The sequence below is a fragment of the Drosophila rhopaloa genome, unplaced genomic scaffold (assembly GCF_018152115.1).
Source record: "Drosophila rhopaloa isolate 14029-0021.01 unplaced genomic scaffold, ASM1815211v1 contig_163, whole genome shotgun sequence".
Taxonomy (NCBI): Eukaryota; Metazoa; Arthropoda; class Insecta; order Diptera; family Drosophilidae; genus Drosophila; species Drosophila rhopaloa.
The window spans coordinates 184,458-212,129 of record NW_025335043.1 but is presented as its reverse complement, the minus strand read 5'-3'; the positions used below and the strand labels follow the sequence as shown (position 1 = coordinate 212,129).

The 27,672-nt window shown below is 41.3% G+C and overlaps 5 protein-coding genes across 13 annotated transcripts; 2 read left to right on the top strand and 3 right to left on the bottom strand.

Moving 5' to 3' along the window:
- Positions 1-1,083: 1,083 nt before the first annotated feature.
- LOC108044412 (polyhomeotic-proximal chromatin protein) lies at positions 1,084-9,786 on the bottom strand. Of its 2 annotated transcripts, XM_044458317.1 has the most exons (9): positions 9,116-9,786; positions 8,456-8,546; positions 7,698-8,399; positions 5,209-7,623; positions 5,039-5,150; positions 3,886-4,004; positions 3,599-3,815; positions 1,736-3,192; positions 1,084-1,623 (listed from the first exon to the last, which is right to left on the bottom strand). In XM_044458317.1, exons 2-9 carry the CDS (start codon positions 8,534-8,536, stop codon positions 1,297-1,299), a joined length of 5,430 nt encoding a protein of 1,809 aa, XP_044314252.1. In that variant the 5' UTR covers positions 8,537-8,546; positions 9,116-9,786; the 3' UTR covers positions 1,084-1,296. The 2 variants fall into 2 exon arrangements, with proteins under 2 accessions (XP_044314252.1, XP_044314253.1); XM_044458318.1 differs by lacking the exons at positions 5,039-5,150; positions 5,209-7,623; positions 7,698-8,399; positions 8,456-8,546; positions 9,116-9,786 and adding an exon at positions 4,108-4,266.
- A 204-nt stretch (positions 9,787-9,990) lies between these two features.
- On the top strand, positions 9,991-11,273 carry LOC108044411 (ribosome maturation protein SBDS). The gene is made up of 2 exons (XM_017123420.1): positions 9,991-10,346; positions 10,415-11,273. Exons 1-2 carry the CDS (start codon positions 10,216-10,218, stop codon positions 11,040-11,042), a joined length of 759 nt encoding a protein of 252 aa, XP_016978909.1. The 5' UTR covers positions 9,991-10,215; the 3' UTR covers positions 11,043-11,273.
- Positions 11,274-11,424: 151 nt separating this feature from the next.
- On the bottom strand, positions 11,425-14,281 carry LOC108044409 (IST1 homolog). Of its 6 annotated transcripts, none has more exons than XM_017123414.2 (5): positions 13,999-14,281; positions 13,226-13,940; positions 12,690-12,740; positions 12,330-12,392; positions 11,425-12,094 (listed from the first exon to the last, which is right to left on the bottom strand). In XM_017123414.2, the coding sequence occupies exons 1-5, from the start codon at positions 14,178-14,180 to the stop codon at positions 11,882-11,884; spliced, it is 1,224 nt and encodes a 407-aa protein (XP_016978903.1). In that variant the 5' UTR covers positions 14,181-14,281; the 3' UTR covers positions 11,425-11,881. The 6 variants fall into 6 exon arrangements, 5 of the variants coding, with proteins under 5 accessions (XP_016978903.1, XP_016978905.1, XP_016978906.1 ...); XR_001769299.2 differs by having other exon boundaries at positions 12,035-12,094; positions 12,330-12,526; XM_017123416.2 differs by lacking the exon at positions 12,330-12,392.
- A 688-nt stretch (positions 14,282-14,969) lies between these two features.
- Positions 14,970-23,613, bottom strand: LOC108044419 (radial spoke head protein 3 homolog B). Of its 2 annotated transcripts, none has more exons than XM_017123428.2 (4): positions 23,199-23,613; positions 16,878-16,968; positions 16,393-16,808; positions 14,970-15,796 (listed from the first exon to the last, which is right to left on the bottom strand). In XM_017123428.2, the coding sequence occupies exons 1-4, from the start codon at positions 23,402-23,404 to the stop codon at positions 15,280-15,282; spliced, it is 1,230 nt and encodes a 409-aa protein (XP_016978917.1). In that variant the 5' UTR covers positions 23,405-23,613; the 3' UTR covers positions 14,970-15,279. The 2 variants fall into 2 exon arrangements, with proteins under 2 accessions (XP_016978917.1, XP_016978916.2); XM_017123427.2 differs by lacking the exon at positions 23,199-23,613 and adding an exon at positions 19,668-20,807.
- Positions 23,614-25,652: 2,039 nt separating this feature from the next.
- LOC108044406 lies at positions 25,653-26,413 on the top strand. 2 transcript variants are annotated; one of them, XM_017123408.2, is made up of 3 exons: positions 25,653-25,846; positions 25,913-26,125; positions 26,192-26,413. In XM_017123408.2, the coding sequence occupies exons 1-3, from the start codon at positions 25,721-25,723 to the stop codon at positions 26,240-26,242; spliced, it is 390 nt and encodes a 129-aa protein (XP_016978897.1). In that variant the 5' UTR covers positions 25,653-25,720; the 3' UTR covers positions 26,243-26,413. The 2 variants fall into 2 exon arrangements, with proteins under 2 accessions (XP_016978897.1, XP_016978895.1); XM_017123406.2 differs by having other exon boundaries at positions 25,910-26,125.
- Positions 26,414-27,672: the final 1,259 nt, after the last annotated feature.

The following is a 27,672-nucleotide window of genomic DNA, read 5'->3' as shown; positions in this document are numbered from 1 at the left end:
TGCGCTTGCCATTGGCCATTCTCCCACCTCCCACCCCTTGCTTTTCTTTCTTTTTTCCATCCCTTCCTTACCCCTCCTCCTACACGAGCAGCTGTGAGTCTAACCTAACATTTTGGCCCGTAAACTACATGGTGGCGTGCTTGTGTGTGTTGTTGCTTTGCATGCACGTGTGCGTGTGTGCGTGCATGTCACCATGTAGGTCGCCATGTATATTCTAAAGTAACTACATGGCATAAATCGCGGGTCGAGGGGCTATCAATTAAAGATTAACCAAAATAATGCAAAACCATCAAAAGCACAAAGAAAGTTTTGGTTCTTGAAAATTTTGGTAAGTTTCTCCACTTACCTTTTGGTAATTTTAGCCGAAATTCAATTACATCCGTCGTTTTGCCCCGGGGAGTCCCACCATGTAGGTTTTATCTACATGGCGATTCTAGCCGACATACATGGCGAGACATGTGAAACTGGTTTGGGCAAGGGCGGAACGTCGAAATTGGTTGTAAAATGGAATGGTACCTGAAAAGCCTCCCCAAGAACGCACATTTTAAAACATCATTTTTGTTTGTCTTATTTATAATAAAATAAGATTTGATGTGCAGTGTATTTAGAATAGCAGAACAGTTATTTAATACATTTGTAACAGATTAAAATCGCTGAGTATTAAAAACTAATAAAAGTTCCATGCATAAAAATAAAAACACTCTTTTTCAAATTATAATTTTTAGACTCAATTTACTTATTTTTGATAAAAATGATTTATATAAGTGCAACAGCGATTAGATAGTAAATAAATATTAATGTATCATAAATGTTACTAAAACATATAAGAGTAGAAAATTACATTCAATTTTAACAATAGCCTTTTCTTTAGACTCATTTTTGATAATGATTTATATAATAGCAAAAGCGATAAGATAGTTAATAATTTTTAATTTATGCCAACTGAAAACGTATAAGAGTAGAAATTAAAAGATTGTTTAATTCCAACAATAGCCTTTCTCTACGGTTTATTCAAGTTGGCTTAAGGCTTCTGAACTTTCTCCATTCCCCATATCCAAATTTGCATTTATAACCCGCTCCAACTGCTTGTATTGCATACATACGAATGTAGTCTTTATTTAGGTTTAGTTTAGTTTACTTTCATTAAGTTTTAGGGGCAACATTTAGTTAATAGCCAATGTAAAATGTAATGTGTATTTACAGGTGGTGCCGCAGCTGTTGCAGCTGGAGCAGCGCAGGCAGGTGGGGCATATGTGCATCCGGATCGCGGGCTCGCAGGGCGAGTGTCTGTTGGGGCTACGGGTCGATCTTACGGATCTTCAGACCACCGCTAGGTCCACGTGGAACGTGCGCGACTCCGGGCGAAGCGGCCGCCGATCCGGTCGCCGTGCTTACCAGCTGGGGCATCATCAGTGGGCCTCCATTGCTGCTGGCCTCTCCGTTTCCGTTGCTGGGACTCGATATGGATCCATTATGCAGGCGCCGTTTCAGCACGAACCGCTTGCCAGTCGTGGCCGTCGTTGTCGTGGTCACGGTGGCTATCGGGGTGGTTTTTGCTCCCTGAGCCGGCTCGTCATTCACGGGATCTACTTCCATGTCTGTGCCGGCATTGTTGTCTTCGTGCTGCAAGTAAATTTAAAGTTAGTAATCATGTTACAGCAGTTACATAACAAATATCTTTTTTCAAAACATGAAAAGGTTTTCGAATCACCATCAGCTCCAATTGCAAACTCACCATTTCACTATTGGGATCCTCGTCATCGTGGCCCTCCTCCTCCTCAAACTCAGCGCTCTCCGTATCTTCAGGATACTCCACCAACTGCCCATTCAGCGTGGGAAATTCAATCACCGGCAGGATCTGCCTCTGCTGCTGGTTGCCCTCGTCCATAAGCTGCTGGATGAGATTCGCAATGTCCTCACGCTTCTTGGTCACTGTGAGAAAGTCGAACCAGTTGGTCAGCTGCTTGATGGGAAGCCTATAGTCTTTGATCGGCTCGCTGAAGAACTGCTCCACATATTGCAGGAGATACAGGCCGCAATCGGTGAAGTTGTTCTGCTGCGGCACCTTGACGCAGTGGCCCGGCATGTTGTCCTTGTTGAAGACGTGCGCCTGCGCATCCGGCTTCTTCACTCGGTACTCGCATGTGAGGTAATCCCGCAGTGTGGCCACAACGCGACTTCGCGAAGCGCCTGCGAGTGAGTCGAAGATGAGTATCAGAGGTTGCTTAACGGCTGGTACCTCGTCGGAAGCAATGTTTCTCGCTGGACCACTAGGAGTGGACTGTGAATTGGATTGACTGGGGGTGCTAGTAGTAGTCGAGGTTGGCGTGGCCGCTGCCTCCTTCGCCGAGTTCGAGTTTTCGCTGTCTTCCGAGGCCATGTCGCTGTCATCGCCTTCCGCCTCGTCCCTTTCGCTTTCATCGTCTGCTATTCGGCACACGTTGTCGGCGGTCAAAGCTGCAGGAAGTTGGCCACCATCTCCACGTTTTGTCAGTGGGGTAATGGTGGTGTTGCCAATCTGGAGCGATACCTTTTTGCCTCTGGCCCGCTTCAGATGCTGCGGTTCCACAGGCTGATTCGTATCGAACGTCACAGGACCCTTCAAGTTGGGGAAGCATATTATGGCCAAGAACCAATGCGACTGTTCGTTGATAGGAACTATAATAAAATCCTTATCAAATATGTCGACCAATTTGGTCCACTTTTGCACCCTGGCGTGTCGCTTCTGGGCTGCCGTTTGTTTCATGTCTGTTGGACGCGTTAACGTTGTTAATCTCTTATAAAAAAATGTGCTGAAAATGTGCGTCCTCTCACGTTGCGGCTCTGGAATCAGCGTGTTTCTCAGCCAGAGCAGGTAAAAATCAATGATGATATCATTGAGGTAGGACTCCTTTGTGAGGCACACGTAGTCTTCCATGCGGATGCAAAGGCTTCCAGTTCCCTTCGGCGGATACATGAGTAGACTGACCTGCTCGTCTGCTCTCAGCTGACGCGGAGCGGGCTGTGAGCTCTTGTCCTGCGTCTTGCGATCAGAATCCGCGAACCTTTCGAGAATCTCGGCTGCATCAGTGGAGGAAATCTCGTCCACACAGCTGAACATTGACTTTATGAGCTCGCGCGCGGATGAGGAGACGCTATCGAAGAACAGAATCAGTCGGCGCGTGCGATAGCTGTGCGTCTTAAAGCCGATTTCTGCAATTATCAATGGTCAATATATTTATTAGTTAGAAAATAAGATTTGTTTTTTATTAATATGCTTTTATTTTTGTGTGGATGAATATTATATCTTTTTTATTGTGTGGTACAGACATATACCCTAGAATACTGTTCTCACAAAGTTGAAAACGAGTCAAAGATGAATGATAACAAAAAAAGAATTTATTAGAATGTTCAGATTTGGCTCGAATAGACTATATTTTGAGCTTGTTTCCAAAATTACATTTTAAAGAGCGTCAGGAGTACTATTATATCGTGCCAGTCAAGGGCTGACGCTGAACCATACTAACTCGGAAACTTAATTTTCTGGGACTATGATGACAATTAATGCAAATTTTTATTTTTTTTACAAATGAAAGAATCTTTATAGTTAATGACTCACGTTCATGGGGCTGATCGTCGGGCAACTGGAGCTGGTTCTTGACATACTGCGCGCAGGTCTTGAGCAGATATAGCGTGACCAGCGGCCGCGCAGGTTCGACGTTTCCAAAGTGGGCTATCACCTTGATGACCTCCTGCTTATGGATGTGCAGCACAAACTTCTCGTCCTTGTCCTTCAGGATGCCCGCAATCCGGACGCCCTTGGAGGTAAAGCATACCTGTGGATAATCAATTACCAGATTACCAAAATGTATTATACACATTTTAGGGGCAGGGGTGAGGCCTTACCGGCTCCGCAATCTCGAATTTGTAGGGCACCAAACGCACGCAACTGCAGTTTAAGGATGTGGAGAACTTTTCTGTTTCTGAGATATCCGACAAATCCGTAACATCACCGCGGGAAAAGTCTAAAAAGGTAACAAATCAGTAGGCCTTTAATTAATGCCATTTCCTCGTGGCTGCAAGAGTCACATTTTCCAATCGTTGCGTTTTTGATTCCACCGCCTTTACCTTCGTCGTTCATTGTGTCCTTATATAGCCGCTGCTCTGCGTTGTTAAAATAGCTTATTTAGAACTAATTTAAAGTCGCGAGTCTTGGAATATTGCAAAAGAATGAGGAAAACGATGTGTTTTCACGCATTCGCTTTGCGTTTCTTCTTCTTCTCAGCCGACCATAAAAATGGCGTGCTCGTGCCAACGAGGGCGCCCCCTGGCGGATTATCGAAGTACCGCTTGGTCGACGGCGTTGCCAACACAAAAAACCTCTACACGCGACATTGCAATGCATAAGTGATGCGGCTAGCTATATCTATCGCAAAAAATAACTGGCGACAAAAGGCTAAATGTTGTTTACTTTTTGATAAAATACAAAACATCTTCGCAAATTTATTTGTAAAAAAATACTTTAGCTGTTTTTAAATGCAAATTTCAATTCCCTTTTATCAATGCACACACATAATTAAAAAAAAAGGCAATTACAGTAGTCAAAAAACAGGTATCTTAATTTAATACAGAAGAAACGTAACTCAAATTCTCACATCTAATAGAGTATTTGTATCTCAATCTAAAACAAAATAAACCAGTAGATTTTGGATACATTTTTTTTTTAAATTTATAATAACATGTTTAATATCTGTTATTTTACATTTCTAATTTTCTTTCTTTGTATAACCAACAAATTATCTGCGTAATTTGTTACCTAATTAAGTCTTTCTTTTAAAATAACCGTTGTTTAAAAATATTATCAAACAACTAAATTTTTAAATAGAAAGCGACTGGCTATTAATAAATTCCCCGACAAACTAAACTAACTAAGAATATATAAATAAATATCTGACTACATATAGAAGCAAACAATAGACACGTGAGACAATTAAGACCACAAAATCCGATACTTTATCAAAGATTTCGGATAAAAATAGGTGCTTTATATAGGTCTTACCTTTGTACAAAGGTTCCTCATCGATTTCTGGCAGATTTGGTTCGCAGGCAAAGGCGGCGGGAAGTTCATGAAGATTGCCATTGGAATTCAGTTTGGAATTATTAGATGATTGCTGCAAAGGTAATAAAACAATTTTAAAAGGTATAACCATAAGGGAAAAAGCTACTTACATTTCCTGCCTCCGAGTTTCCTTCGGCGTCATCAGCTTCGTCCTCGCTGCTCAGCAGCACCACCGGATCAACTTCGGCCACTCGCCTGCCTCCTCTAGCCCTTCCTCCCCTCATGGCCAGGGATCCTCGACCCCGTCCTCCAACTCCTGAGGATGAATAGGACATTCCAATTTGTTTGCATAACCTAGCTGCTGCCAGTTCTCGTTTCTTCTCCGCCGCCGATACAGCTGCAGTCACGGGTTCGCTGGAGGACGAAGAAGCCGGTGATGATGAAGCACTGGGCTTGGGCATGTAGGATTTGCGTTTTGGAGGCTCCGGGAAGACGCGTTTGCAACGCTCGCAGCGGGCATGATCCATTCCAGTGAAGCCACACAGCTGGCAGACGGCCAAAAACCCATCGATCAATTTCCTGCCCTCCGAGGGAGAAGATGCGGAGGATCCAGCAGATGATACAGCCCCCACCGATGTATTTCCACTTGCCGAACTGGCTGCTTCGCGTTTCGCCTGCTCTGCTGCGGCATTTGCTTGGGCGTAGGCAGGCGAAGGACTCGAGGTGGCAGGACTAGAATTAGCTGCTGCTCCGGTTACTGGTGCTTGATTATCCTGCGGACGCGTCATCTGAAGACTCTCCTCCGCCCGTGAAATCAATTCGCTGGTTGATTCTTGCACCGTAAAGCCTACGGTGACCACAAAGTCCACATTGGCACCGCGATGCTCGACACACTGGATGGGGGTGGTATGGTCGAATGGCACGCCGACCTGCTCGAGAAGATCCTGCACCGTGCAGGATTCACGTGGCAAAGTAAAGGTTATCAAACGCTGCTCGCCGCTTGCCAGGATCACCAGCATCTTGGCACTGTTCTTATCGCGGTCTGCTATTTCCTGGCCAGCTCGGTTATTCAGTACATGCTGCGAGTGGATCTCGTAGTTGTTGTGCGAGGTCTTCATCACGGATGATCCCTGGGTAGCCGATGCTGGCGCTGGAAGTGGTGCCACCACTGCGGGCGGTACCGCCCTTTGAGGCTGCATGATTCTGGTGCCAGGGGTCAAAGCTCCAGCCGGTGGTTGTGTGGGCGTTATTTTGGCGGTCGGACGAACCAGGGTTGCAGGAGTAGTGGCTCGTATGGGTGCAAGGCCCGGATTTGGTGCCGAAACAGGCGCTGGCGAGGCCGACAAGGTTTGCCTCTTCTTGTACTCCGCCAGGGTCATGCTGGCTCCACTGGCCGGACGTATTCCTTGTGCCTGACTCTGCGCCACCTGCTGCTGTTGCTGTTGCTGCTCCTCTTCTTGCGAAGCAGCTCCTCCCGGATAGTAAGTGGTTAGAGTGGTGCCCGTTCCTATTTGCATGGACTGCAGTTGATTGGGGGCCACTGCTTGTGTTGGTGGCGGAGGCTTCTGTTGCTCCTTCTTCAGCACTGCCGCCTGAATCCGCTCCTCCAAATCCATGCCTATATTACTCGATTGAACCACTCCGCCTGCGGGATTTGCGGCAGGAGCAGGTGCCGGAACTGGTGCCGAAACAGCTGAGGTCAACGTTACAGGGGCTCTATAACGAATCGGAGAATGCCGCACCATCAGCATATGCTGGTGAGGCTGTTGCGGTTGCGGCTGTTGGGGATTCCCGTCGGTAACCATGTGGGTGCGATAGATGTGACGCGGCTGCTGCTGTTGCAACTGTTGTTGTTGTGCCTGCTGTTGCGGTTGGCCGAGATTCGTGCTGATGGTGATGTGTTTCATCTGGCCGGGAGTTACTATTTGCATAGTCTGACCCTCACTGCCGCTGGTTTGCACCATCAATGGAGCCCGAGTGGGTCGCACGCCCGTAGGACGCATGTTCCTAACCAGTCCGCCGGGCACTGAGCCCACAGCTCCTCCTCGCGGGCGAACTTGCCGTACGATTGTGGGCGTGAGCGTGGGCCTGGTGGTAATAAGAGTTCCTGCCCTGCCCAAAACAGCTCCTCCTCGGGGAGATTTCCTGAACGAGGCTCTGACAAGTTGGGTTCCTCCTGATGCAGTGGTGGTCACTAGTTGCGGTTGCTGTTGAGCCACCAACTGTGGTTGTTGCTGCTGTTGTGCCTGCTGCTGTTGTTGCGGCTGTGGAACTTTTTGGACTTGCAGTTGCTGGTAAACAACGTTTTGTGTTTGCTGCGGCACAACACGCGCCTGAACCAAGTGAGCTGTTTGGCCTGTGGCCTGCAGTTGCATCTGCTGTTGTTGTTGGACTTGTTGCTGCTGCACTTGCTGCTGTACGTGTTGCTGGATGACGTGCTGTTGCTGCTGTTGTGGAGAAGTGGCATAAACGACGCGATTGTTGTATGGATGAATTGCCGTCTGGCGCATAATCAGCTCCTGATGCTGTTGGGCCTGGATTAACACAGGCTGTTGCTGCACAATCACGTGCGTATTGTTGAGCATCTAAATGTTAGAAAAAATATAATTAATTGTAAAAATGATCGGTAAAATCAAGGCCACATAGATCCCCAACTTACCCCTATAGGTCTTTGTGGCTGCTGGGTGGTGGTCATGCGGTAGACAATCTGCTGGTGCTGCTGCGGTTGCTGCTGGGCCGGCGAAGTCTGCAACTGCAGCGTCTGTGGCTGCTGCGCTTGCTGGTGCTGCTGCTGGGGACTTTGCAGCAATTGGGCTTGCCCTTGGGGAGAAGCTTGCACTTGGTAGGCGGGTGCATGTTGCTGATACTGCTGTTGTTGCTGCTGTTGTTGTTGCTGCTGCATCACCTGCTGCTGCTTCTTTTGCTGTTGCATATGCTGAACAATGGCATTAGGTTGCAAAACTTGCTCAGAAGTGTAATAAATTTGCTGCGTGTGCTGGATGGCAGGTTGCTGCTGCTGGTGCTGCACATATTGCTGCTGTTGCTGTTGCTCCAGGTGCAATTGTTGCTGTTGCTGCTGTGCATCCTGTTGCTGGTAGTGAACCTGCTGCACTTGATGTTGCTGATGGTGCATTACAACTTGCTGTTGTTGCTGCTGCTGTTGTTGTTGCTGCTGCTGTTGTTGCTGCTGGTGTTGCTGTTGTTGCTGCTGCTGCTGGGCGAGATCATCGCCTCCGATTATGTGGTATGTGGGTGCAGCCGACTGCTGGGGCTGTTGATATTGAGCAGGAGCTGCCGTTTGGTAGACAACTTGCTGCTGGTCGTTAAACACCAACTGCTGGTCGTCTTGCAGAACCAAGGACTGAAAGAAATAATGATTTAGTAGGGAATTTACCAAGAATTTTAGATACTACTCACCCCCACCTCATCTTGAGGCACTTGCACTACCTGCAAATCCGAGTAGACAGGCTCCTCTAGGGGCACTATATATTGCTCCATTTTCAAGGACCTAAGAAGGGTAAAAATTAAACTAACTGTTAATTAACTTATCCAGAGTTGGGCCACTTAAAACATATTTAAAACAGGTTAAAGTCTCATTATTAAACAGCCTTTTAACAAATTCCTTAGCATACTACATTTATATAAAAGTTATAGCAATTACCAAGTGAAATGATTATTATTTTAAAACACATTAAATTTACTATTAAAGGGATTATTTTCGCGTTTCAGTTTGTTAAAGATCTTATTATTATAAGGGTCAATTCACTAAACAGATGCAAAGCCAACTTTTGACACGTATTTATGCCATTTAAACACATTTAATGAACAATTTTAACGCCATTGCTGGCGTCTCATTTTTGAGACATTTACACACATACAAAAACACAATCAGGGAGCTAGTAACTTAGAGGTTTCTAAACAGAAAATGGAAATATACAAAGTTCAATGAACAAGGATGAAGAATGCACATGTTTCTTGCCAATTTCTCTGCGTATTTGAACTTTTTTAAGCAAATTTATTATACAATTACTGGGCATTTCTTGTGCCTCGTTTTTGGCCATTCCCACACACACACACCTCCTTCGACTTTCCAAAAACGGCAACTTCTTAGCGTCGCTCGCTGTGCTCGCACCCCGAAACACTTATTCCTCGATTAAAGCATATTCGCGCTGGCTTTTCACAATTATCACACGTTAATTACTCGCGTTTTTGCTTGAAAATTCAGGCTTTCTTTCGTGCAATAAAAATGGCGTTCACAATGCAGGGCAGCATTCGGTGAATTTTTCAATCTGGCAATGCTCGCACAAGAGCGCCACCTGGCGGCCGCGAGGCTGTTTACAAACATTTTGCAGTGTTGCTTTGGCCGCTGGTTTATCGATGTCTTCCCTGTGGCATCGTCTTCGCCTAATGTTTAGAGGTCCCTCTGTTTGGCATGTAGCTTGTTCGAGGGGACCTCTAAACGGTCGGGCCACTGGAGTTGGCTTAAAATCTTCGTTTTTTCGCACTAAGCGCGGGTTATTGCTGTTTGATCTTTTTGTGGGCACCATGGTGGAGTTATTCAGCGAAAGTCGAGTGATAACGATTTTTTTTGTAGTTGATAACGCGGTTTTAGGCACTCTGTGTTTTGTTGTTTGCAGCGCGCTCTGACAAATTGGGTGAAGAAGAAGAAGAGAGACAACAACAACAGCAGAAGGAAGAGATGAGAGAACGGCGATAGGCGTGAGGCGATAGCCCTGAAAATTATGGGTGGAAGAAAATATTTATTTTTGCTAAAATAATATAATTATGGATTCATTCAATAAATTGATATATCTTAAAAAATGTAACATCGGAATCTACGTACTTAAAGATGCAGATTGCAAAATAGTTGCTTAAACTGCTTGTTTAAAAAAATGTAAAACAAAATTATATGTTTTTTATTGTTTATTAAAGAATAAAAGCAAAAAAAATAGAAATCGAAGAAGAAAACTTTAATTTAATATCTTAATTATTACAGTTTCTGTTTACGCCAGTTAAAAATGTAAACATAAACTATATTTCATAATTTTATTAATTCTTATCGACTGTAAAATACAATAAGACAAACAAATTTTCAAGCCACCTATCGTTTAGTTCCTACGAAAGTTTTTTTTGCTGAGTAGCTCATCACTAATTACGCAGATTTTATTTTCACAACAATGTCCAAAATATTCACGCCTACAAATCAAATTCGCCTTACAAATGTCGCAATTGTGAGGCTAAAAAAGGGAGGCAAGCGTTTCGAAATAGCCTGTTATAAAAATAAGGTCCTTTCTTGGAGGAGCAACAGGTAAAATCCACGATTTCCGGCACGTGCTCTATTTTGATCTATTATAATTCAACCTCATTTTTACAAAGCGAAAAGGATATCGATGAAGTGCTGCAGACCCACACAGTGTTCACCAATGTCTCCAAAGGACAGGCGGCAAAAAAGGACGAGCTGCAGAAGGCCTTTAATAAAACAGATGAAACAGAGATTTGCAAGGAGATTCTGAGCAAGGGAGAACTCCAAGTGTCGGAAAAGGAGCGCCAAAGTTGCCTGGACACCCAGCTAAACAGTATAGTTAACTCGGTGGCTGCTCTATGTGTAAATCCGGAGACCCGTCGTCCATACTCCGCTTCAATTATCGAGAAATCCCTGAAGGATGCCCACTTCTCGGTAAAGATGAACAGGAATACCAAGCAGAACACACTGGAGGCCATCAAGATGCTCAGAGAGCACCTGCCCATCGAAAGATCCCGTATGAAGTTGCGGGTTAGCTTTGCAGGAAAAGAGGGAGGTGGCAAGCTCAAGGAATCGGTGGTCAAGTTGGCCAACACCGTGGAGCACGAGGAATGGGACGAGGCCACTTTGCACCTCACTTTGCTCATAGATCCTGGCCAGTACCGCGTCATAGATGAACTGGTCAGGAACGAAACAAAGGGCAAAGGACTGTTGGAGCTTCTCGAGCTCAAGGAAGTCGTCGAGAGCGAGGAACTCTTCTAGAAAAAGGTTCTCCTTGGCTAGTACCGCGTCATAGATGAACTGGTCAGGAAGGAAACAAATGGCAAAGGACTATTGGAGCTTCTCGAGCTCAAGGAAGTCGTCAAGAGCGAGGAACTCTTCTATAAAAAGGCTCTCCTTAAACATCATCGTTTTCATTGTACATTTGTTAATATTTATGTAAAACTTAAATGAGAATATGTGAAAATTATAAGGACTATTATTTCTGAAAAAGAGGTTTTTTTTATTGCTTCGTGAATTGTGGTATGAACTGTTTTTGTATGTAAAACAGAAAATGTTGAGGATCTTTGATCCAAATCTCTATCCAATTCTCTATGACCATGTATTCTGCATTTAAGATAAACATTTGTATACAAAAATCATATCTGGGACAATCTTACATTTATTTAATTATATGCTGGCATAATACGAGAATGGAGTAGGATGTCATTGCCGCTTTAAGTTGATCGTATTTCTTTTTGCGAGTTTATAAATGAATCATCGAGATTACAGAAGAAGCAATAGATAGCTTTTATAAATTTTTAACATAAAATGTGATGAATTGGGATTTCAGATTAAGCTCACAAATATCTTCATGGGCTTTAATTTGAATCAGATACTAGCTATTTATTTTACATATACGGGTCCAAGTGATTGTTAGTAATGAAAAGTTGTGGGAAAAATACGTTTGAAGGATAGGACAACAAGTTTAACTGTCAAGCTTTTTAATAGGATTAATAATTAAAAAGGATCTGAAGTTCTTTTTGTGATTATGTATATAAAGAAGGACAGAGATTATAACAAATATACTGTAAAATTAAGAATGGGTCTGCAGGCCAGCTCTACTTTCGTTTCTTGAGGTTTTCAAAGCGGCGTGAGAGATCGTCGAAATCAATCTCTTCCTCGTCGTTTTTCTTTTCAGCACCCGGGATATCCGGTAGATCGTTGGGCACGTTGGGCAGCGAGGGGAAATCCAACGGCGGAGGAGCACTTGGCAGAGTGGGATTACCCGGCGGCAGCTTAGATCGGGGTTGAGGTTTGGGTTTGTTGGCATTCTGTGAAAAGAAAAGAGTGAAAACAATTAATATCGGAGTTTTTAAAAGTCCTATGCCACACAATTGAATAAACCTTCTTTATCTGATACCGCTCAAAAAGTATGATTCCAATAAAGTGTTTTTCTGATTTGCCTAACATAATTTTTCATAATATAATGAGTCATTTCTTATATTAGAACTTATCAGAAAAGAAAGGTTTGATTACAGGTTTTATAAGAAATAAGAAAATAATAACCTGGAGATTTACAGGATTAATAGAGGTGTAACGCGGAGGCGGATCATTTTCAGGTTTGGGGCGCTGTCAAGCAAAATTAAAGAAAATAAGGCAAATAATAATAAAAAAAACACTGGAATAACAAATCAAAAGGCATAACAATCAAATGATAACAGGTGGGCAGACAGTGGGCAGCAAACTATGAATCATTTGGATGACTGGACTTACACGCACAGTAGGCACAGACGGGAAAAATACGTCACACAGATATAGCGTTGGGGGAAGAACCCATGGAAGCGTTTTTCATTTGTTTAGTGATGTTTCAGAACGATAAGCGAGTTAGTTGTTTGATTAACAGCATTTTACACAAAGTAAACCTACCAAAATATTCTCATCCGGGCTGCCCGAGCCATCCGTATTGTTCGATTCACTCTGCAACAGCCCAAAAATCATGCAAAACATGCGAAAGCTTAACAATAAACTATTTTCCAAAGGGGGTCTTTACTGTAGCTGCAGTTGCGATTAGAATATCAACAACGAAAAAACCCAAAAGCAAGCCAATTTGTTAGTTCTTTAATTTAAAATAATAAAATATCTCAAAATTAATTGATGAAACAAAGAAACAATAAAAATTAAAATTGGAAATTTTGACAAATAAATTAAGAACAAAATAAATTTTTCTAACTTATATCCCAAATTTTTTTTTTTTTATTTAGCTAAATATAAAAAAATTTTAAATTCTTCGTTCCAATAAAAGATATTTTCATCTTGAATATATGTAAATTAAAAACAAAATCGTTTCATAAAAAATTCGGATCGAGAAAAACTACTTAAAAACTAGTCTAATTGCAACTGCATTTGCTAAAACATGATTTTTGCCTCTGGCATAATATAAAAAATCATATAAATATATTTACATTGATGAAGTTGGTGTTCAGATCTTTCTCCTCAGCGCATTTAGCAGGTAAGACCGCAGGTGGTGCCGGCTGATTGGGCGGTATGTTGTAAGCAAATGGAGGAGGTGGCTGAAACGGCTGTGGTGCAGCACATGCTCCGGCTCCACCGCCTCCTCCTCCGCCACCAAAGGGTGGGTAGTTGAAAGGCTTGGTGCTTGGCGGTACCGGCATATCGGGCAGTTGTGGCATAGCCGGATAACCAATGAAGCCCATTTGCGGAGGAGGAGCACCACCACCGCCTCCACTCAAGTTGTTCCGATCGGATAGGTCAATAAGATGCGGCTGCTGTGGCTGCTCCTCCTGCATGACTTGTGGATCCGGTTCGTACTCGATGTTGTAGTTCTTAGCTATGGCAATGAGGTACTTTTCCACCAGAAGCTTGGGCGGCGCCTGCAATGTGAGCTTGTGCATCAATTTCTCCGATACATAATGCTCCCCTGTGGCCGTTCTCGATTGCTCGGCGAATTGCGGACCGTATTTGGTCACAAAAATATCCGATATGATCTTTAGCTCCGCTATATCGCTCTGCAGACGTGGACACACCCACACTAAACTGGCTACAGGCTCGGCGATCCCGGTGTCCAGTTCCTTCATCTGGGTGATAAGGCCAAATCTTGCGAGCAACAGGTCACAGTACATCTCCACCATTTCCATGGCCTCCACCAGGTAGTCCTCCCTTTAAGCATAGCTGATATATTAAGCGGTTCGCATACATGTTATATTCGAGCACCCACCTTATAATATGCTCCACACGAATCCGAGCCCTCTCCGTTTTTCCCGTGGCCAAGTAGTCGGCTATCTCCTTCCTTGACTTTTGAGTCAGCTCCGCCTTCTTTTTCTCCAGCAATTTCAGGCGATTCAGAGCCAATCGAAGATTGGTTTTCAGTTTGTTGTAGTTGGGGCCGCTGGAAAACATCTCTCAACTTCGCCCTAGGCAGCAGATTTACTAATGAAAACAAGAAATTTTGCGACGGTGATTCATTAACTATAGAAAAACAAATTAATGTGACGTCACAAGCTATGTGACCGTACGGCGATTGCGTGAAAACACAAACTTTCCGCAGAACGGCCACACGAAATAGGCAAACTGAAATAAATTTAAATCATTTCATTTTTAAAATTTTTTTATATATTTTTTTTTTCCTCTGCAATTATTTTTGATGGATAGCCGGCTGCTGATTGGCTCCCAGTCAGGGGTTTTGACCGATGATATATGGTACAATGTACTTTATATATCATCCCCTTTTTTATCCACTATATCAAAAAAAAAGAAAGTAAGATAAAATATACTTCGAGATATGGTAATTTTTAAAATTTCGGTTTTCCTTTTATAAGAATCGGACAACTATAGAATATTAAATTTTCAATTTCAAATTTGTCATTTTAACGTAATAAATTTTTGACCCATTTCCTTTATAGTTATTTCGAAGTTTCTGATTTCGTGACATTACCCTTAAGACTAGAATTTTGGTTTTCCAATAATATGCATTCAAATTTGTCATTTAAACGTTTATTAATTTTTTTGATCCATTTTCATGTAAGTTATTATACATTTGAAGAGGATCAAAAGTTTGCAACGCAGTGAAGGGCACATTTCCGACCCTAAAATATATATTTCTTTGCTTCCTTCTTCTTTTTTTAATAGGGCTAATGCCATTTAAGAGTGTATGATTAAAGCCAAAAGAGTAAAAAGGCTGGCTTTAAATTCGGTTGGTTTTGTTGAGCTTTATTCGTTGAATTTTCGGTAACACAAAAACCTTTAACAATTATTCAGTTTACAATTTGCCATTCGATGCCATTTCGCCACCGCCGCTGTGCAATTGTGTTTGGCGCTCGATCGCGGATCCTGCGATAAGTCGAGTCCTTCGCCAGACACAATTACAAAGTTGCAGCCATCCTCGAGTTCATAGCGGTACATTCGCAGGTGTATGTGTGTGTGTGGGGTATTTGTGTGCGGGATAAGGAATCGCCATTTTGAAGGACTCGAAATATTAACTAAACTCAAACGAAATCATTTAGAGATGAGGGGGCGGTGGCGGCGGAGTGGGGCACTCCTCCTCCTCGGTTTCGCAGGGACACGCCTCCATCTCATCGATGGCGCAGCCCTCCTCCTCGCAGACACCCGCATCCGGGGCGGATGGTTCCGACTCAGGCTCCCTGTAGCCGGCATACACCTCCGCCCGCTGCTTGATGATCTCCTGGATGATGGCCGTCAGGATTTCGCGCGAGTCCACAATGTGGCCGACCTCCTCGGCCACCTCGGCGGACAGCCACGGGCAGATGCTCTTCATCAGCTGCTCCTTCTTCACGGCATCACTGGCCGGCTCAATGTTCTCGAGGACCTCCGGCACCAAGCTGGCGATGTGTCCCTGGAGCAACTTGGCCGCCGTCACGCTCTTCTGCATCTCAGCATCCAGCTCCTTGGCAATCTCGTCCTGGCGCAGCCTGCGCTGCTTCTCGGCTTGCAGGCGCATCTCCTCCGCTTCCAGGCGACGCAGCTCCGCCAGCTCAGCCTCCCGTTGGGCCAGGAATCTGTTGGTAATCATTTAAAAGCATTTATTGTGAGTTTATGGATGATTATCTTAATAATAACATATCATTGACTATATATTTGCTTTTGAAAGTAACATTTTATCAAATCTAGAAGTTGTTGTATAATACCATTTCTAACAAGAGACAAATAAAATTCAATATGAAATGAAGATAGAAGATATATCATTTGAAAAGAAATATTAGGACATTTAAAATCAAGCTCCATTTTACAGTTGCAATTTTATAATATTACGAGAATAAGGGTACTTGTTAAATTTTGAATATAAATATCGAATATAAATATCATAAAGATTCTCAGTATCTGATTATCAATCCCAATAAGAATTTATAAATAATTAAAAATTTTTTAAGACATAGGATAAAAGAAAATTAGTTACAATTAAAGCGCTGAATCTCGAATTTAAAAATATCTGATCCCTTAAAAAGAACAAATTTTAAAAGGTTTTAAAGCCCTTTAACGATAGGGTAAATTTCGGAGCTTTATGATTGGGGGAAATTAATTGTTTTAAATTTTAGAGCACAATAATTCCAAAAAAGAGAAATCTATATCATTTCCCAATTTCTGGACCACTTACTCTTCCTGCTTGCGGCGCAGACTGGCCAGTTCCATCTCGTGGGCCACCTCCAGCATGCTCTGTTCGATGCAGGCGTCCACCAGGACATCGATGATCGGCTGGGCCTCGGCATCGAAGTGGAAGAGTTCGCCGTCGCCGATCTCGGTGCCCACGTCCACGCCCACCTTGGCCGGGACAAATGGAGGCGTTGGCGGCTTCTCCAGGAACAGGTCTGTCTGTGTGTCGATGGAGAACTCCGGCGGGCGCTGCACCAGCTTCTCTAGGTACTTCTCCGTCTGAATGGTCTCGTGTTTCCGGCCCTTGACTGGCGGCGGAGTTCCCAGGACGTTACGTTGATTGCGGCACTGGATCGTCCGTTTGCGCAACATATTGCGGCGCCTCAATTCGGCGGCCTTGTCGAAGGGATCCACATCCGTCTGGAGCGGAAAGCAAAGTGGATTAGTTGCGGGTCAGGGCTGGCAGAGAACTGAGCCAGAGAAACTCACCACCATGGAGGAGTTGCCGAAGTTGCTGCCCTTTATGACGCGACGGTCGTACATGACGTTCTTGTAAGGCTCCGGCGGCGGGACGATGGGTCTGCAAAAGGAGCAAGTGGAAAGCAAGGAGGCGATGGAAGGCGAGAGCCATCAATTAGTAAACCTCGACCCAGTTCAACAAACTCCACATGCAGAAAAATAACTGCATCCTTTTGAAAAGGTTCTTAAATGTAGACTAATAATAAAATGTAAGTGTTTAAAAATAACAATATACAATAATTATGTGTAGTAGCCTTTAAATCAACAAATTATATATCAAATATATTATTATAATTTTTAATATCTGTGATAAATAAACCTAACATCTTAAGGCACCTTAAAACTATACTAAATTTAATATTAAGTGAGTTATATCGCTAATGTGATAAGGAGAAATTAGCCATTAAGTTTAGATTATTCAAACAAATACTTATAAAGATTGGATTTGGAAATGGATTTATCAAGTTATTGTTAAGTAATATTTTCCAGTTTCGTTTCTGATTTACACCCTTCCTGTTCAGTACGCCTTTGTGCTTTTCCCAGACCCAAATCTGTTGCACTATCAAGGCGATAAACATCACATTTGTGCATTTCTCAACGCCCTCGCAGGCCGCTTGTCAAGTCATCTCCGATTCGAATCAATTTCCCCAAAGTTCAGTACACTTTTGGGTCAGATGGTGGGGCACCGATTTAAAGCTTTAAGGTTACGCGAGTCCAGTCCGATGTTGCTGGTAATTTATGACTTGCTAATTTATATGTATGGCCCGGCGGCAAGAAATCGGGGAAACAAACATTTTTTACCGCATTTGCACATACGCGAGGTATATAACATTGTCAGACATTGCACTACGAGAACTTGGCACCTGAACTCGTGACCTATGCAAATTTTCAGCTACTTTTGGCCCACAAACAGGAAGTCACATTGAAGTTGCTGGCGAATGTCTAACAACGTTTCTCTGGGTCTGGGTCTGAAGACCAAAGCAATCAGCTAATGGAACGAGGAACGAGGTCCGGCTTCCTTATGCCTATTACTTGGGATATACATACCCTGCACAAAAGAGATAATGTATGTGATTTTGAAATGGGTTTGTTGATTTTTCGAAAACAAAGAAAACTCGATTTTTAAAAAGCTTCGTTTTAGGCTGTAATATAGAACATAAATGTTTTAAAAAGTGTATAGATACATCGTTTTTAAAAAGTTTTGACGCTATTTTTGAACTTGCATTTTGAAAATATAGATTTGATATTTTAAAAACATACATATAAAATTCGTAGTTTCGGACAGAATATACAAAATTACAATAATTAGAAAAAAATGTTTTGAAAACTGTTGTTGTTGTGTAAATGTTTTCGATCAAATTATGGACTTCCACCTTTGGTATTATTTTCTGCGTATTATATCGCACAGGTTAGAATCATATTTTTAAGAATATCGATTTGCAGAGTTGCAAGATTATGAATAGTATTAAAATTCAAATAATTTATCTCACAATATAACAAAGTAATATTTCCCAAGCCAGCTAATATAGAGCCAATAGTAGATAAATTATATTTGACCTGAAACTATCAAATTGATTTAAACCTTTTGTATTTAACTGTGTGTATTATCCTTAATAAAGGATGGGAAAACGGTTTGCATTCAGTCTTCTCTTTTAAGCCCTTCTCATTTCAACAATGAAAGATATCTCATAATATTCTCTGACCAAAAAAAAAGGCCATTTACCAGAATAACATCCATTTAGGGGAGCCACCCGCCAGGACCCGTTTGGTTTTTGTTATTCCATAGGTGTCCTTTTGGCTCCTTTGGTGTGGTAATTGAACTTAATTTCCCTCCATTTGTGGCACAGTTTTTTCGCTGTTTTCCCCATTGTTGTTGTTTACGAAATCTTGATTTAAATTATTAAAGCCCCGAGTTGGGAATATAGGATATTCTCCGCTGGCACGACACATTCGAGGGTCATTTGTCCTTTTGCTCGCATGTTCTTTTATGCAAGTCAAACGAGTTTCCCATTCGAAAATGCGCTAAATAAATTAATCAAACCGTTCAGGGAATTTACAATGTTCAAATTCTATTGGGAAAGCATTTCCAATTGAATTGGTAAACAGTCAATACTAAGTTAGAAGTGGTGGTATATTTACACAATATGGGAAAACTTGGCTTGGGAAGAACCTTCTATTCTATTTGCCTGCATTTTGTGTCCTTCTTTTTTGATTGTTTAAAAATGCTAAAGGATATTTAGGAATGCAGTGTAGAGCTTGAAACAAGGTAGAGAATTTTTTAGCTAACTTTAAGAGTAGTACATTCAAAACACTAAAAATGATAATGCCCCCCGAAAATTTGGAATTAGTGTTTTGTTTTCTGGTAAAGTTTACTTCTGGGTACACTTTTTTAAAGGCTTCGCTTCGATAAGCTTTAAAGATTATTGTGGCACACTTGATTGTACCAACGTCGATTTCAAAATAGTATGCGTACATATGGTCGTATAAAAATCCAACTGAATATTACCACTTTGCAGTCGAAACATATTTATAATTGAAATGTTCAGGTGTCAATCGATAAAGGTAGTAAGCCATATTGTTGCGGCCAAAAGGGGAGTTTAGTTCTGGTTCCATTTCCATTCCAGCCGGGCAGTATATTCCTCATTTGAATTTATGGTAATATATTTTGGCCCACTTTGCCTTGGTCAGTTGGTTGGACCTTCCCACCTCTTTTACTTGGCCCCAAACCCAAACCATTTTAGGGGTTGGCCTTTTTATTACCTCTTGTCGCTGTTGTTGCCGCGTCGCTGCTGCAATTGCTGTTGGAACTGCGCCTTGGTGATGTGCAGACCGCCGGCGAGGGATTGCGGATCGTGGGAGGATTTGGAGGCCGCAGCTGTGGCCGCGGCCACCGCCGCCGTGGCACGCACTCCATTCAGCCGGGTGGCGGTCACCTTCTGCTCCTTCTGCTCCTTGGGCTCGCCCGCGGGCTCCTTGGTGTAGTAGCCCTGCAGGATCATGGGATACGAGGAGTAGGCGTAGACATGCCGCCGCAGCATGGTGGCCGGTATCATCTGGACCTCATGCGGCGGTGGCAGGAATATGCCCTGCGGCACTGTGGTCTCGAATCGGGGTCTCTGGGCCATGGCCGGGTCCATCCAGGCGCCGGAACTGGCGCTCTGGCGACCACCGTAGTTGTTCTCCTCCGGCGCCAGGAACCGCAGCTTCTGGCTCAGCTCATCGGCGAAGCTGCGCACCTCCTGAGTGCTGCGCGAAAAGAAGGATCTCGGGGGCGGATGCCCGGCGGGCTCTACATGCTGATCCTGGCGATCCGACGGGTTGGCTTCCTCACGTCTGATGGGACGCACGATGGCCTGTTGAGGTCGCGTTGGATAAGAATCGAGCTCCTGCTCCTCCGAGGGCTGATGACGCAGCACCGAGAATGCGTTGGTCACCACGTGCTGGAAATTGTAGGGACTCTGATACCGCTGAACGTTGAAGCCGGATGAGTTGTAGTTATAGTTATAGTTGTAGTTGGAGTTCGAGTTCGAGTTAGAAGTTGAGGAGTTGCGGCCTGGTGCGTAGGGATAGCTGCTGGCGAAGGAGAAGTTCTGCACGCGATCCTGTCGATAGGCGGGGATGTGCTCTGAGTCTGGATCTGGTGGCGGTTCTGGATGTGAGAGTGCTGGGTGCTGCTGCTGCTCCGTCTCTGGCATGGTCTTCCTCGTTATTCCTCCGCGGTTATCCCTGCTCCCGGCCACCGGTCACTTCGTTCATTATAAATAGCCACCACACGGGGTTCTCTCGCCCAGCGCACCGAAAAAGTTAATCAATAATTTTCCTATATTTTTTGTGGTTCGCTGCCCGGTGAGGTGTTGCTTCGTTTGGTTTTGGCTTTCTCCGCGGAACACACTACCGCACGGTTCGAATGGCAAACGCCAAATGACCAAAGGACTCGCAGGACTCGCGCTCGGACCCCGCTTCGACTTTTATTCGCCCCGTGGTCAGCAGTCGGTTGTGCAGTCGGAAAAATATTAGAAATTAGTTCTAGGAAATTGTCCTCCTCATTGTCCTTGATTTTATTCGGTTAGCATTTCTCTAAAGAAAGCTATTCATAACAATGCTTAAGAAACAATGCCTTAACACACCCTTCTTATGGTCGGATTTTTCTTGAAAATAATAATTTATATACGATTTTATATTAGATCCGTAAACCTATTAAGCCCCGAGCTGAAGGCTCTTAGTTTAATACTAATTGTTAGCTGTAGATAAATAAAGAAATAAAAATAAATATACGATTTTATTCAAAACAGCTTAAGAATAATATTTTTAATATGTTTAGTTTTATTTGGCTATACAAGAAACTTTAATGTAATGGTTATATAATATTAATAGATATATATTTTTTTATTTTTTTATTAATAAATTTAAAATAATGTGAAAATAATTCTACCTTAGCTTTTAATAGAAATCAGGAATTAATTGAATGAAGTGAAATATATTGGTCGTATATAGAAAATCAAATTCATAGATTGCTTTCCGATATCAGAGCGAATTTACCCCAATATTTCTCAGTGTTCCTCGAGGTTCGAGTCCTAGTTTGGGGCACCTGACGGGCAGGTGTTGCAATAATAATGCGAACTGTTAACAGTCGGTGGTGTTGGCATGGCCAAATCCAAGTTCCCAGGAATTCTACTTTGCATAAGAGCTTTTTTTCCACGCAGGTCGTTGGGTCTCCAATTAAAGGTCTTGCCCGGCGGAGGACCTTGAATTTCGTTCGATAGTGTCCACATTTCCTGTCACATGTTGGAGATGACTTCACGCATTTCGCTGGTGACATTGAAATCGGAGGTGGGTGGTTCTGTTACTTGGAACTCCTCCCGGCTAATGTCAATGGCCAAGGTCGATTGCTTGGCCTGCCTGATAAGCGGAATTCAGCGACAAAGTGAGCATAATTAAGTGGATTTCTTGGCACTCGAAGGAGGTGCTCATGGAGAGGTCAAAATAAGGAAAGGTCAGAGCGCAGATCGGAGATTATTGTTACTAGGTTTGATAAGGAAATACATCAGAAGCTCAAAAGGTCTACTATATGATTGAGAAACAAGGGTTTGGGGTTATTATTCCGATGTTTTTTGAGATGATTGGAACCAAAAAACACTAATTACCCGAAATTAGATGGTTGTGAAATGTCTTTCTTAGGTGAAGTAAGACCTAGCAATAATGTTTTAATAAATGGGTAATTTAGATTTATTTCCTTTGAGGGTCTACCACTTTAAAGCAATACTTTCTTAAAATACAACCTTAAGACTATTGATTGAACGGATTCTCTATTAATTCTATTTAAGTATTTCCCTAATTATAAGTATCGAGTTCAGGAGGATGAGAGTTTGGCCATAACTTGATATCGATACATTAAAGTTTACTGTGTTCTTATCACATTTTCGGATCATCCTTAATTCCTGTTTGACCTTAATCCGACCCAAGTCCAGCCCCCGTCATTATCTTTAGTCCGATATATATATGTATATTTTTTATGATAGTGCGTCAGTTTCTAGTTTTAAGCACTCAACAACTTGCACACTCCTCATAATTTCCCCGCCAATCACCCTTGCCACCTATTCATCCTTTGTTTCCTTTCGGGACACGAAGGTTTCCATTCAAAATGGTAGCCGGTTTGCGTGTCCTTAGTTGGGCTTTTGTATTGACCATCACCCGAACACGGCCAGCGTTTAATAATTTATTTACGCAATTTATGACTTTCGTTTTTGGTCTCGGATTCCATTGACCCCAAAGGGGAGACATATAGGAAATCCCTTCCCCAAGGCGCTGAAAAAGTCATTACTTTTGCAACTTTGAGATTCCCATCATCAAAATTGTGTTTACTTTACATATTATTTAATCGCTTATAAAGATGGCAAATGCTAGTTTAAGAAAGTTCTGATATTTCTGAACATTCGGTGGAAATAGCATTTCTGTGATCTTTAAGATTCACATACGTTTATTATTTTTGTTAGTTTTTCAATTTCAGATTTTGAAAAATACTCCACAATTATCTATTTGATAATAGATATTAAAATCAATACCTTATTCTTTTTTATATAGTTTATAATGTGAATAATACAAATCTATATAAATATAATTTTTAAAAGAACCTTCCAAAAAAATGTTTTGCCATTTAAAGAATTTTGCTTTTAGTTCTTAAAACTATTGACTTAACCATTGAATTAGGACTAAAATATACCCCAATTTGTTCTACCATAATGACAGGGTACCTAAAGAAAATTCCTTGGGTGTTTACTGTTTGCTACTCACTTGGGGCAACCTTTGATTTTGATTGGCTTGGGATGGCTGGCCCACCAGAATGCCTGTTTGCAGGGCGGCGCGGGGCAAGGATTCTCGTGCCACTTAAGCTGCATCTCGGTGACTTCGGTGCCTTTGATTCCGGAAGTGAGGAAATCCATGCCGGAGCTTTTCCGCCCGCCATTGGGCTTGTAGTCCCGTTTGGGGATCGTCGGCATTGTTAACTTTTCCTTTGATACGTTTTCGGGTTTTAAAAAATTATTTTATTTATGGGGTGAAAGTCAACCGATTGCCGAATTTACGTGTAAAAAAGTGATTCTATAAACTGTGACATTTTCACAGTGTTCTTTGTTATCCGCACGTTATAAATTTTGGTTTTTTAATTTATTCACTTAAATATTATTTTCGGTTTTGGTTGTGTTTAACTGACATTGGCTAGAATTTGTATCCAAAATAAACAACAACGGCGGAATTTCCGCAGTTGCCATGGAAATTCAATGTCGGCATTGTTAAACTGTTGCTGTGTTGGGATGGGATTTTGCATGTAACAGGATGAAGTTGGTTTCCGTTGCAAAGCGTGGCATTCGTATGAACACTCGATAAATGTTGAGCGTTTTTCAAATAAAATTGATCGAAAAATGTTTCTTTTTTAAATACAAAAAATTGATTGCTTGGCGCTTCTGTCAATGAATTTCCGCAAAAAAGAAGAAAAAAGAAAATACATAAAATAATATTATTTTGCAGTACCTTATATATATATATTATTAGTCGGAACATCGATGACCGCGAACATCCTTTCTTTTCCATCTCTATTTTCTCTCAAGCGTCTGGCAAATACTGAAAACAGTCGATAGGCTGCCAAAAAAAATTGGGGCTATATTACCCGCACCGCAACCTTTAATTTTCATCACCAAAACATCACGCGATTAATCGGCAAAACCAACAAATAGTGAGAATTAACATGCATGTCCTAGGAATTAATCAAAAAACATCACTCTTAATCAGTAATCATCACTCTTTTCAGTTTTCATCACTCTTTAATCAGTAATTCATCACTCTTGAACAGCGTTTACTGAGAACACGATGAACGAGTGATAAAACGAAAATAGATAACAAAATACTGATTAAAGGAAATTCATCACATTTCACAGTAATTCATCACTCTTTAATCAGTAATCATCGCTTTCATCTCATTCATCGCTCTTCATCGCTTTTCATCGCATTTCATCGCTTTTCATCGCTTTTTCATCAGTAAAATCATTCAGTAAATTTCATATAAATTTCATTTTTATTTTATTACAATATTTCATTATTATTTCATTTATTTCATTACATATAACTAATTAATTTAACTTAATTCAATCTACATATGACGTTTCAGTTGTCCCGGAGGTGTTGAGGATGTTTCGGTTTCCGTGCCCTTTTTAGACTTCGTGCTTAGTACTGGCTCTTCCTGACCAAGTATACTGAAAAGAAAAATTACTAAAAAATAAAAACTACCGTTTGTTTTGCCGCCGGCCAAGTCCAGCTTAGTTTATCTGGCCCAACAGTTTATTATAAGCTTCGCCTAAATAATGAATAAATATATAACAGTATATGTAGGTACAGTTCAAAATAATTAATAAAATAACACTTACCTAAATTTCGATAAATTTAGTTATAAAATTTCACAAAAATCCAGCTCGATCTGTTTTCCCGTTCTCTCAAAGCAAGTGCACGTAAAAACCGCGAAAACAACTCAGTTGTTGTTCTTCCGTTGCCTAATGTCTTACATGTTTCGCTTCGCGTCAAAGCAGGGTATATAAAAGCAGTCCGACTATAAAAATAATACAAACTAAATTCACTTAAAAAGGAATCAATACCTTCAAAACTATCATAATAATTTTATTTTAAAAAGTGTTTCCATAAAATAATATAATTAATAAGAATCAACGACTACAATACAAAAATTATGCTAATTGATTTTCAAGGGTGTATAAAGGTCGATCTGATTTTAATACATTGTCCTCCACCTCTCAGCTCATTTTATGGGGAGAGAGACAATTAAGAGAGGGAGATAAATTTTCTCACGGGGACTGAGAGTTTCGGCCGCCGCGTCGCACCCGGCTCTGCCGACTTGCCTTGGCTCGCCGGCGTCGCAGTCCGCTGCTGATAAACAGTGATGAATTTTAGTGATGAATTTCGGAACTGCAGGGTAATTTCAGTCCCTTATTTATTAGTATGTGTATTAACTATATGGATGTAGCAAATCAATTTTGGCTGTCTTGATTTTAAGTAAAATAAGGCTTTAAAGCTATTACTTGAACCGAAATTGAGAAATCTCAACGAAAATAAATTGATTCCCTTATCGATACTAATAATGTATCATCGATAATTATAAATTATCGTCAACACCATTGGAGGCTCTTCTGTCACAATCTACTAATAAATGTATCATCGATAATTATAAATTATTGTCATCACCAATGAAGGCTCTTCTGTCATAATCTCTTCTGTCATAATTTCTTCTATCAAAAGTTACCCAAAGTACGAAAATGAGTCTTTTATTAGAAACCGACCAAATTCATTTCGAGTTTTCGTTGGGGTCAGGGGAGATTTTGGGCTCTGAAGCCGTGAAGTTGCTGACTTTGTGCAAGGAAATCGCCTATCTAAAGCCACCTGTAAGTTAAAATGATTCCGTGATGAATAAAATTCTTAAAGATAGCTTTTTCTCCGAAAACAAGCAGCAAATTGAGGAGCAAGATGGAGGAGATGACCACAACGGCGAGAACTCCTTGGCGGAGGCCGATGACCATGGCAGTGATGAGGAGATGAAGGTGACCAGATCTGGAATTACCTGGTGGACCAAACCAAACAGTGCGACATCTCCGAATCCCATTTATAGTACTAAGAAAGCAATGAAAAAGAAGAAACACGTGTTCTCAAAGAGATATGGAAAGGTAAGCAAGGGTAACCATTTTTTTATGTTTCAATTTTTAATACAATCCTATTTATTTTAAAAATAGGTCTTAAAGGCACAGGCGGCTAAGTCAAAGGAGGTCAACGACGAAATATAGGTGTAGCGAGCTATTGAATTAGAAGTCGGGTTCAATGTACTGGAAACATATATACATATAGCCAGCGGTATCTACCGCTTTAGTACTTCCAAAGTGCACCTGCCTATATAAATCTCATTAACCGATATGTTATTAACGTCAATATATGGAGAATAAAGATATTGCATTTAAGTACCATGTTTGATTATGACTGATTTGTTACGCTAAATCTATTTTTGGGAATAGTTAGCGTCCTTTGCATTACAATATCTTATCCACATTTGTTTATTAATTAATTACTTAAATATTTATTTAATCTCGCTCTCAAATTGACAGAATTGTCTCTTATTTTTACAAATTTTGGTTGCCTTGCGCGGTGTTTTCCCATCCGAATTTCCGCTTATTTATTTCTCACTCAACTTCTCTATATATTATTCACTACTGACTGTCTTTTAGTATGAGTAATCTATTTTTATTTCTCCCAATCAAACTTAATGAACCACAAATTACTCGAAGGAGCTTTTCCAGCTTTAAGCTAGACGTGTGAAGTAATGACTTCATTTTTCTTTTGCTTTTATTTTCTTTTTGATTATTTTGCTTTAGAAAGGTGCTAAATTTAGGATCTAAATCAACGTAAATTATATAACCACTTAAAGCCATTTAATAAATATAAACAGTAAGACTTGTGGAGTACTAAATTTCGAGCAGTCTTTATTTTAATAAATTAATATTTCTCAATATTGAATCTATAAATAAATGCAATCCTACGTTTTACTTTTTCAAATATCAACTGCCATGTTTTGCGAACAGTAAGGGTACCCAAGGCGATGTTTTTCAAACGGTGTGGTAACTTTATTCTTAATTGGCGATGTTTCTTAAGTTATACGGCAACCTTAATTTTGATTGGGCAGCCGTGGCGATGTTTTTTAAACCATGTGGCAACATTATTTTTCGCAAGCAGTTAAGCAGTGCAAAATAACAAGCAGTTATATATATTGGTTTTTTAATTTATTCACTTAAATATTATTTCGGTTTTGGTTGTGTTTAGCTGACATTGGCTAGAATTTGTATCCAAAATAAACAACAACGACGGAACGGAAACCTAATAAATTTTCGCAAAAAAGAAAAAAAAAGAAAATTTACATAAAATAATATTATTTTGCAGTACCTTATATATATATATTATTATCCGGAAAATCGAACACATCGATCTGGAAAATACTAAGCCTAATTAAAAAATAGTCGACAGACTACAAAAAATAATTAGGGCTATTTTAGTCCTTTATTTAGTCCTTTATTTATTAGTATGTGTATTAACTATTAAAATGTAGCAAATCTATTTTGGCTGTCTTGATTTTATGTAAAATAAGGCTTTAAAGCTATTATGTTGAACGAAAATAAATTAATTCCCCTATCGATACTGATAAGTGTATCATCGATAATTATAAATT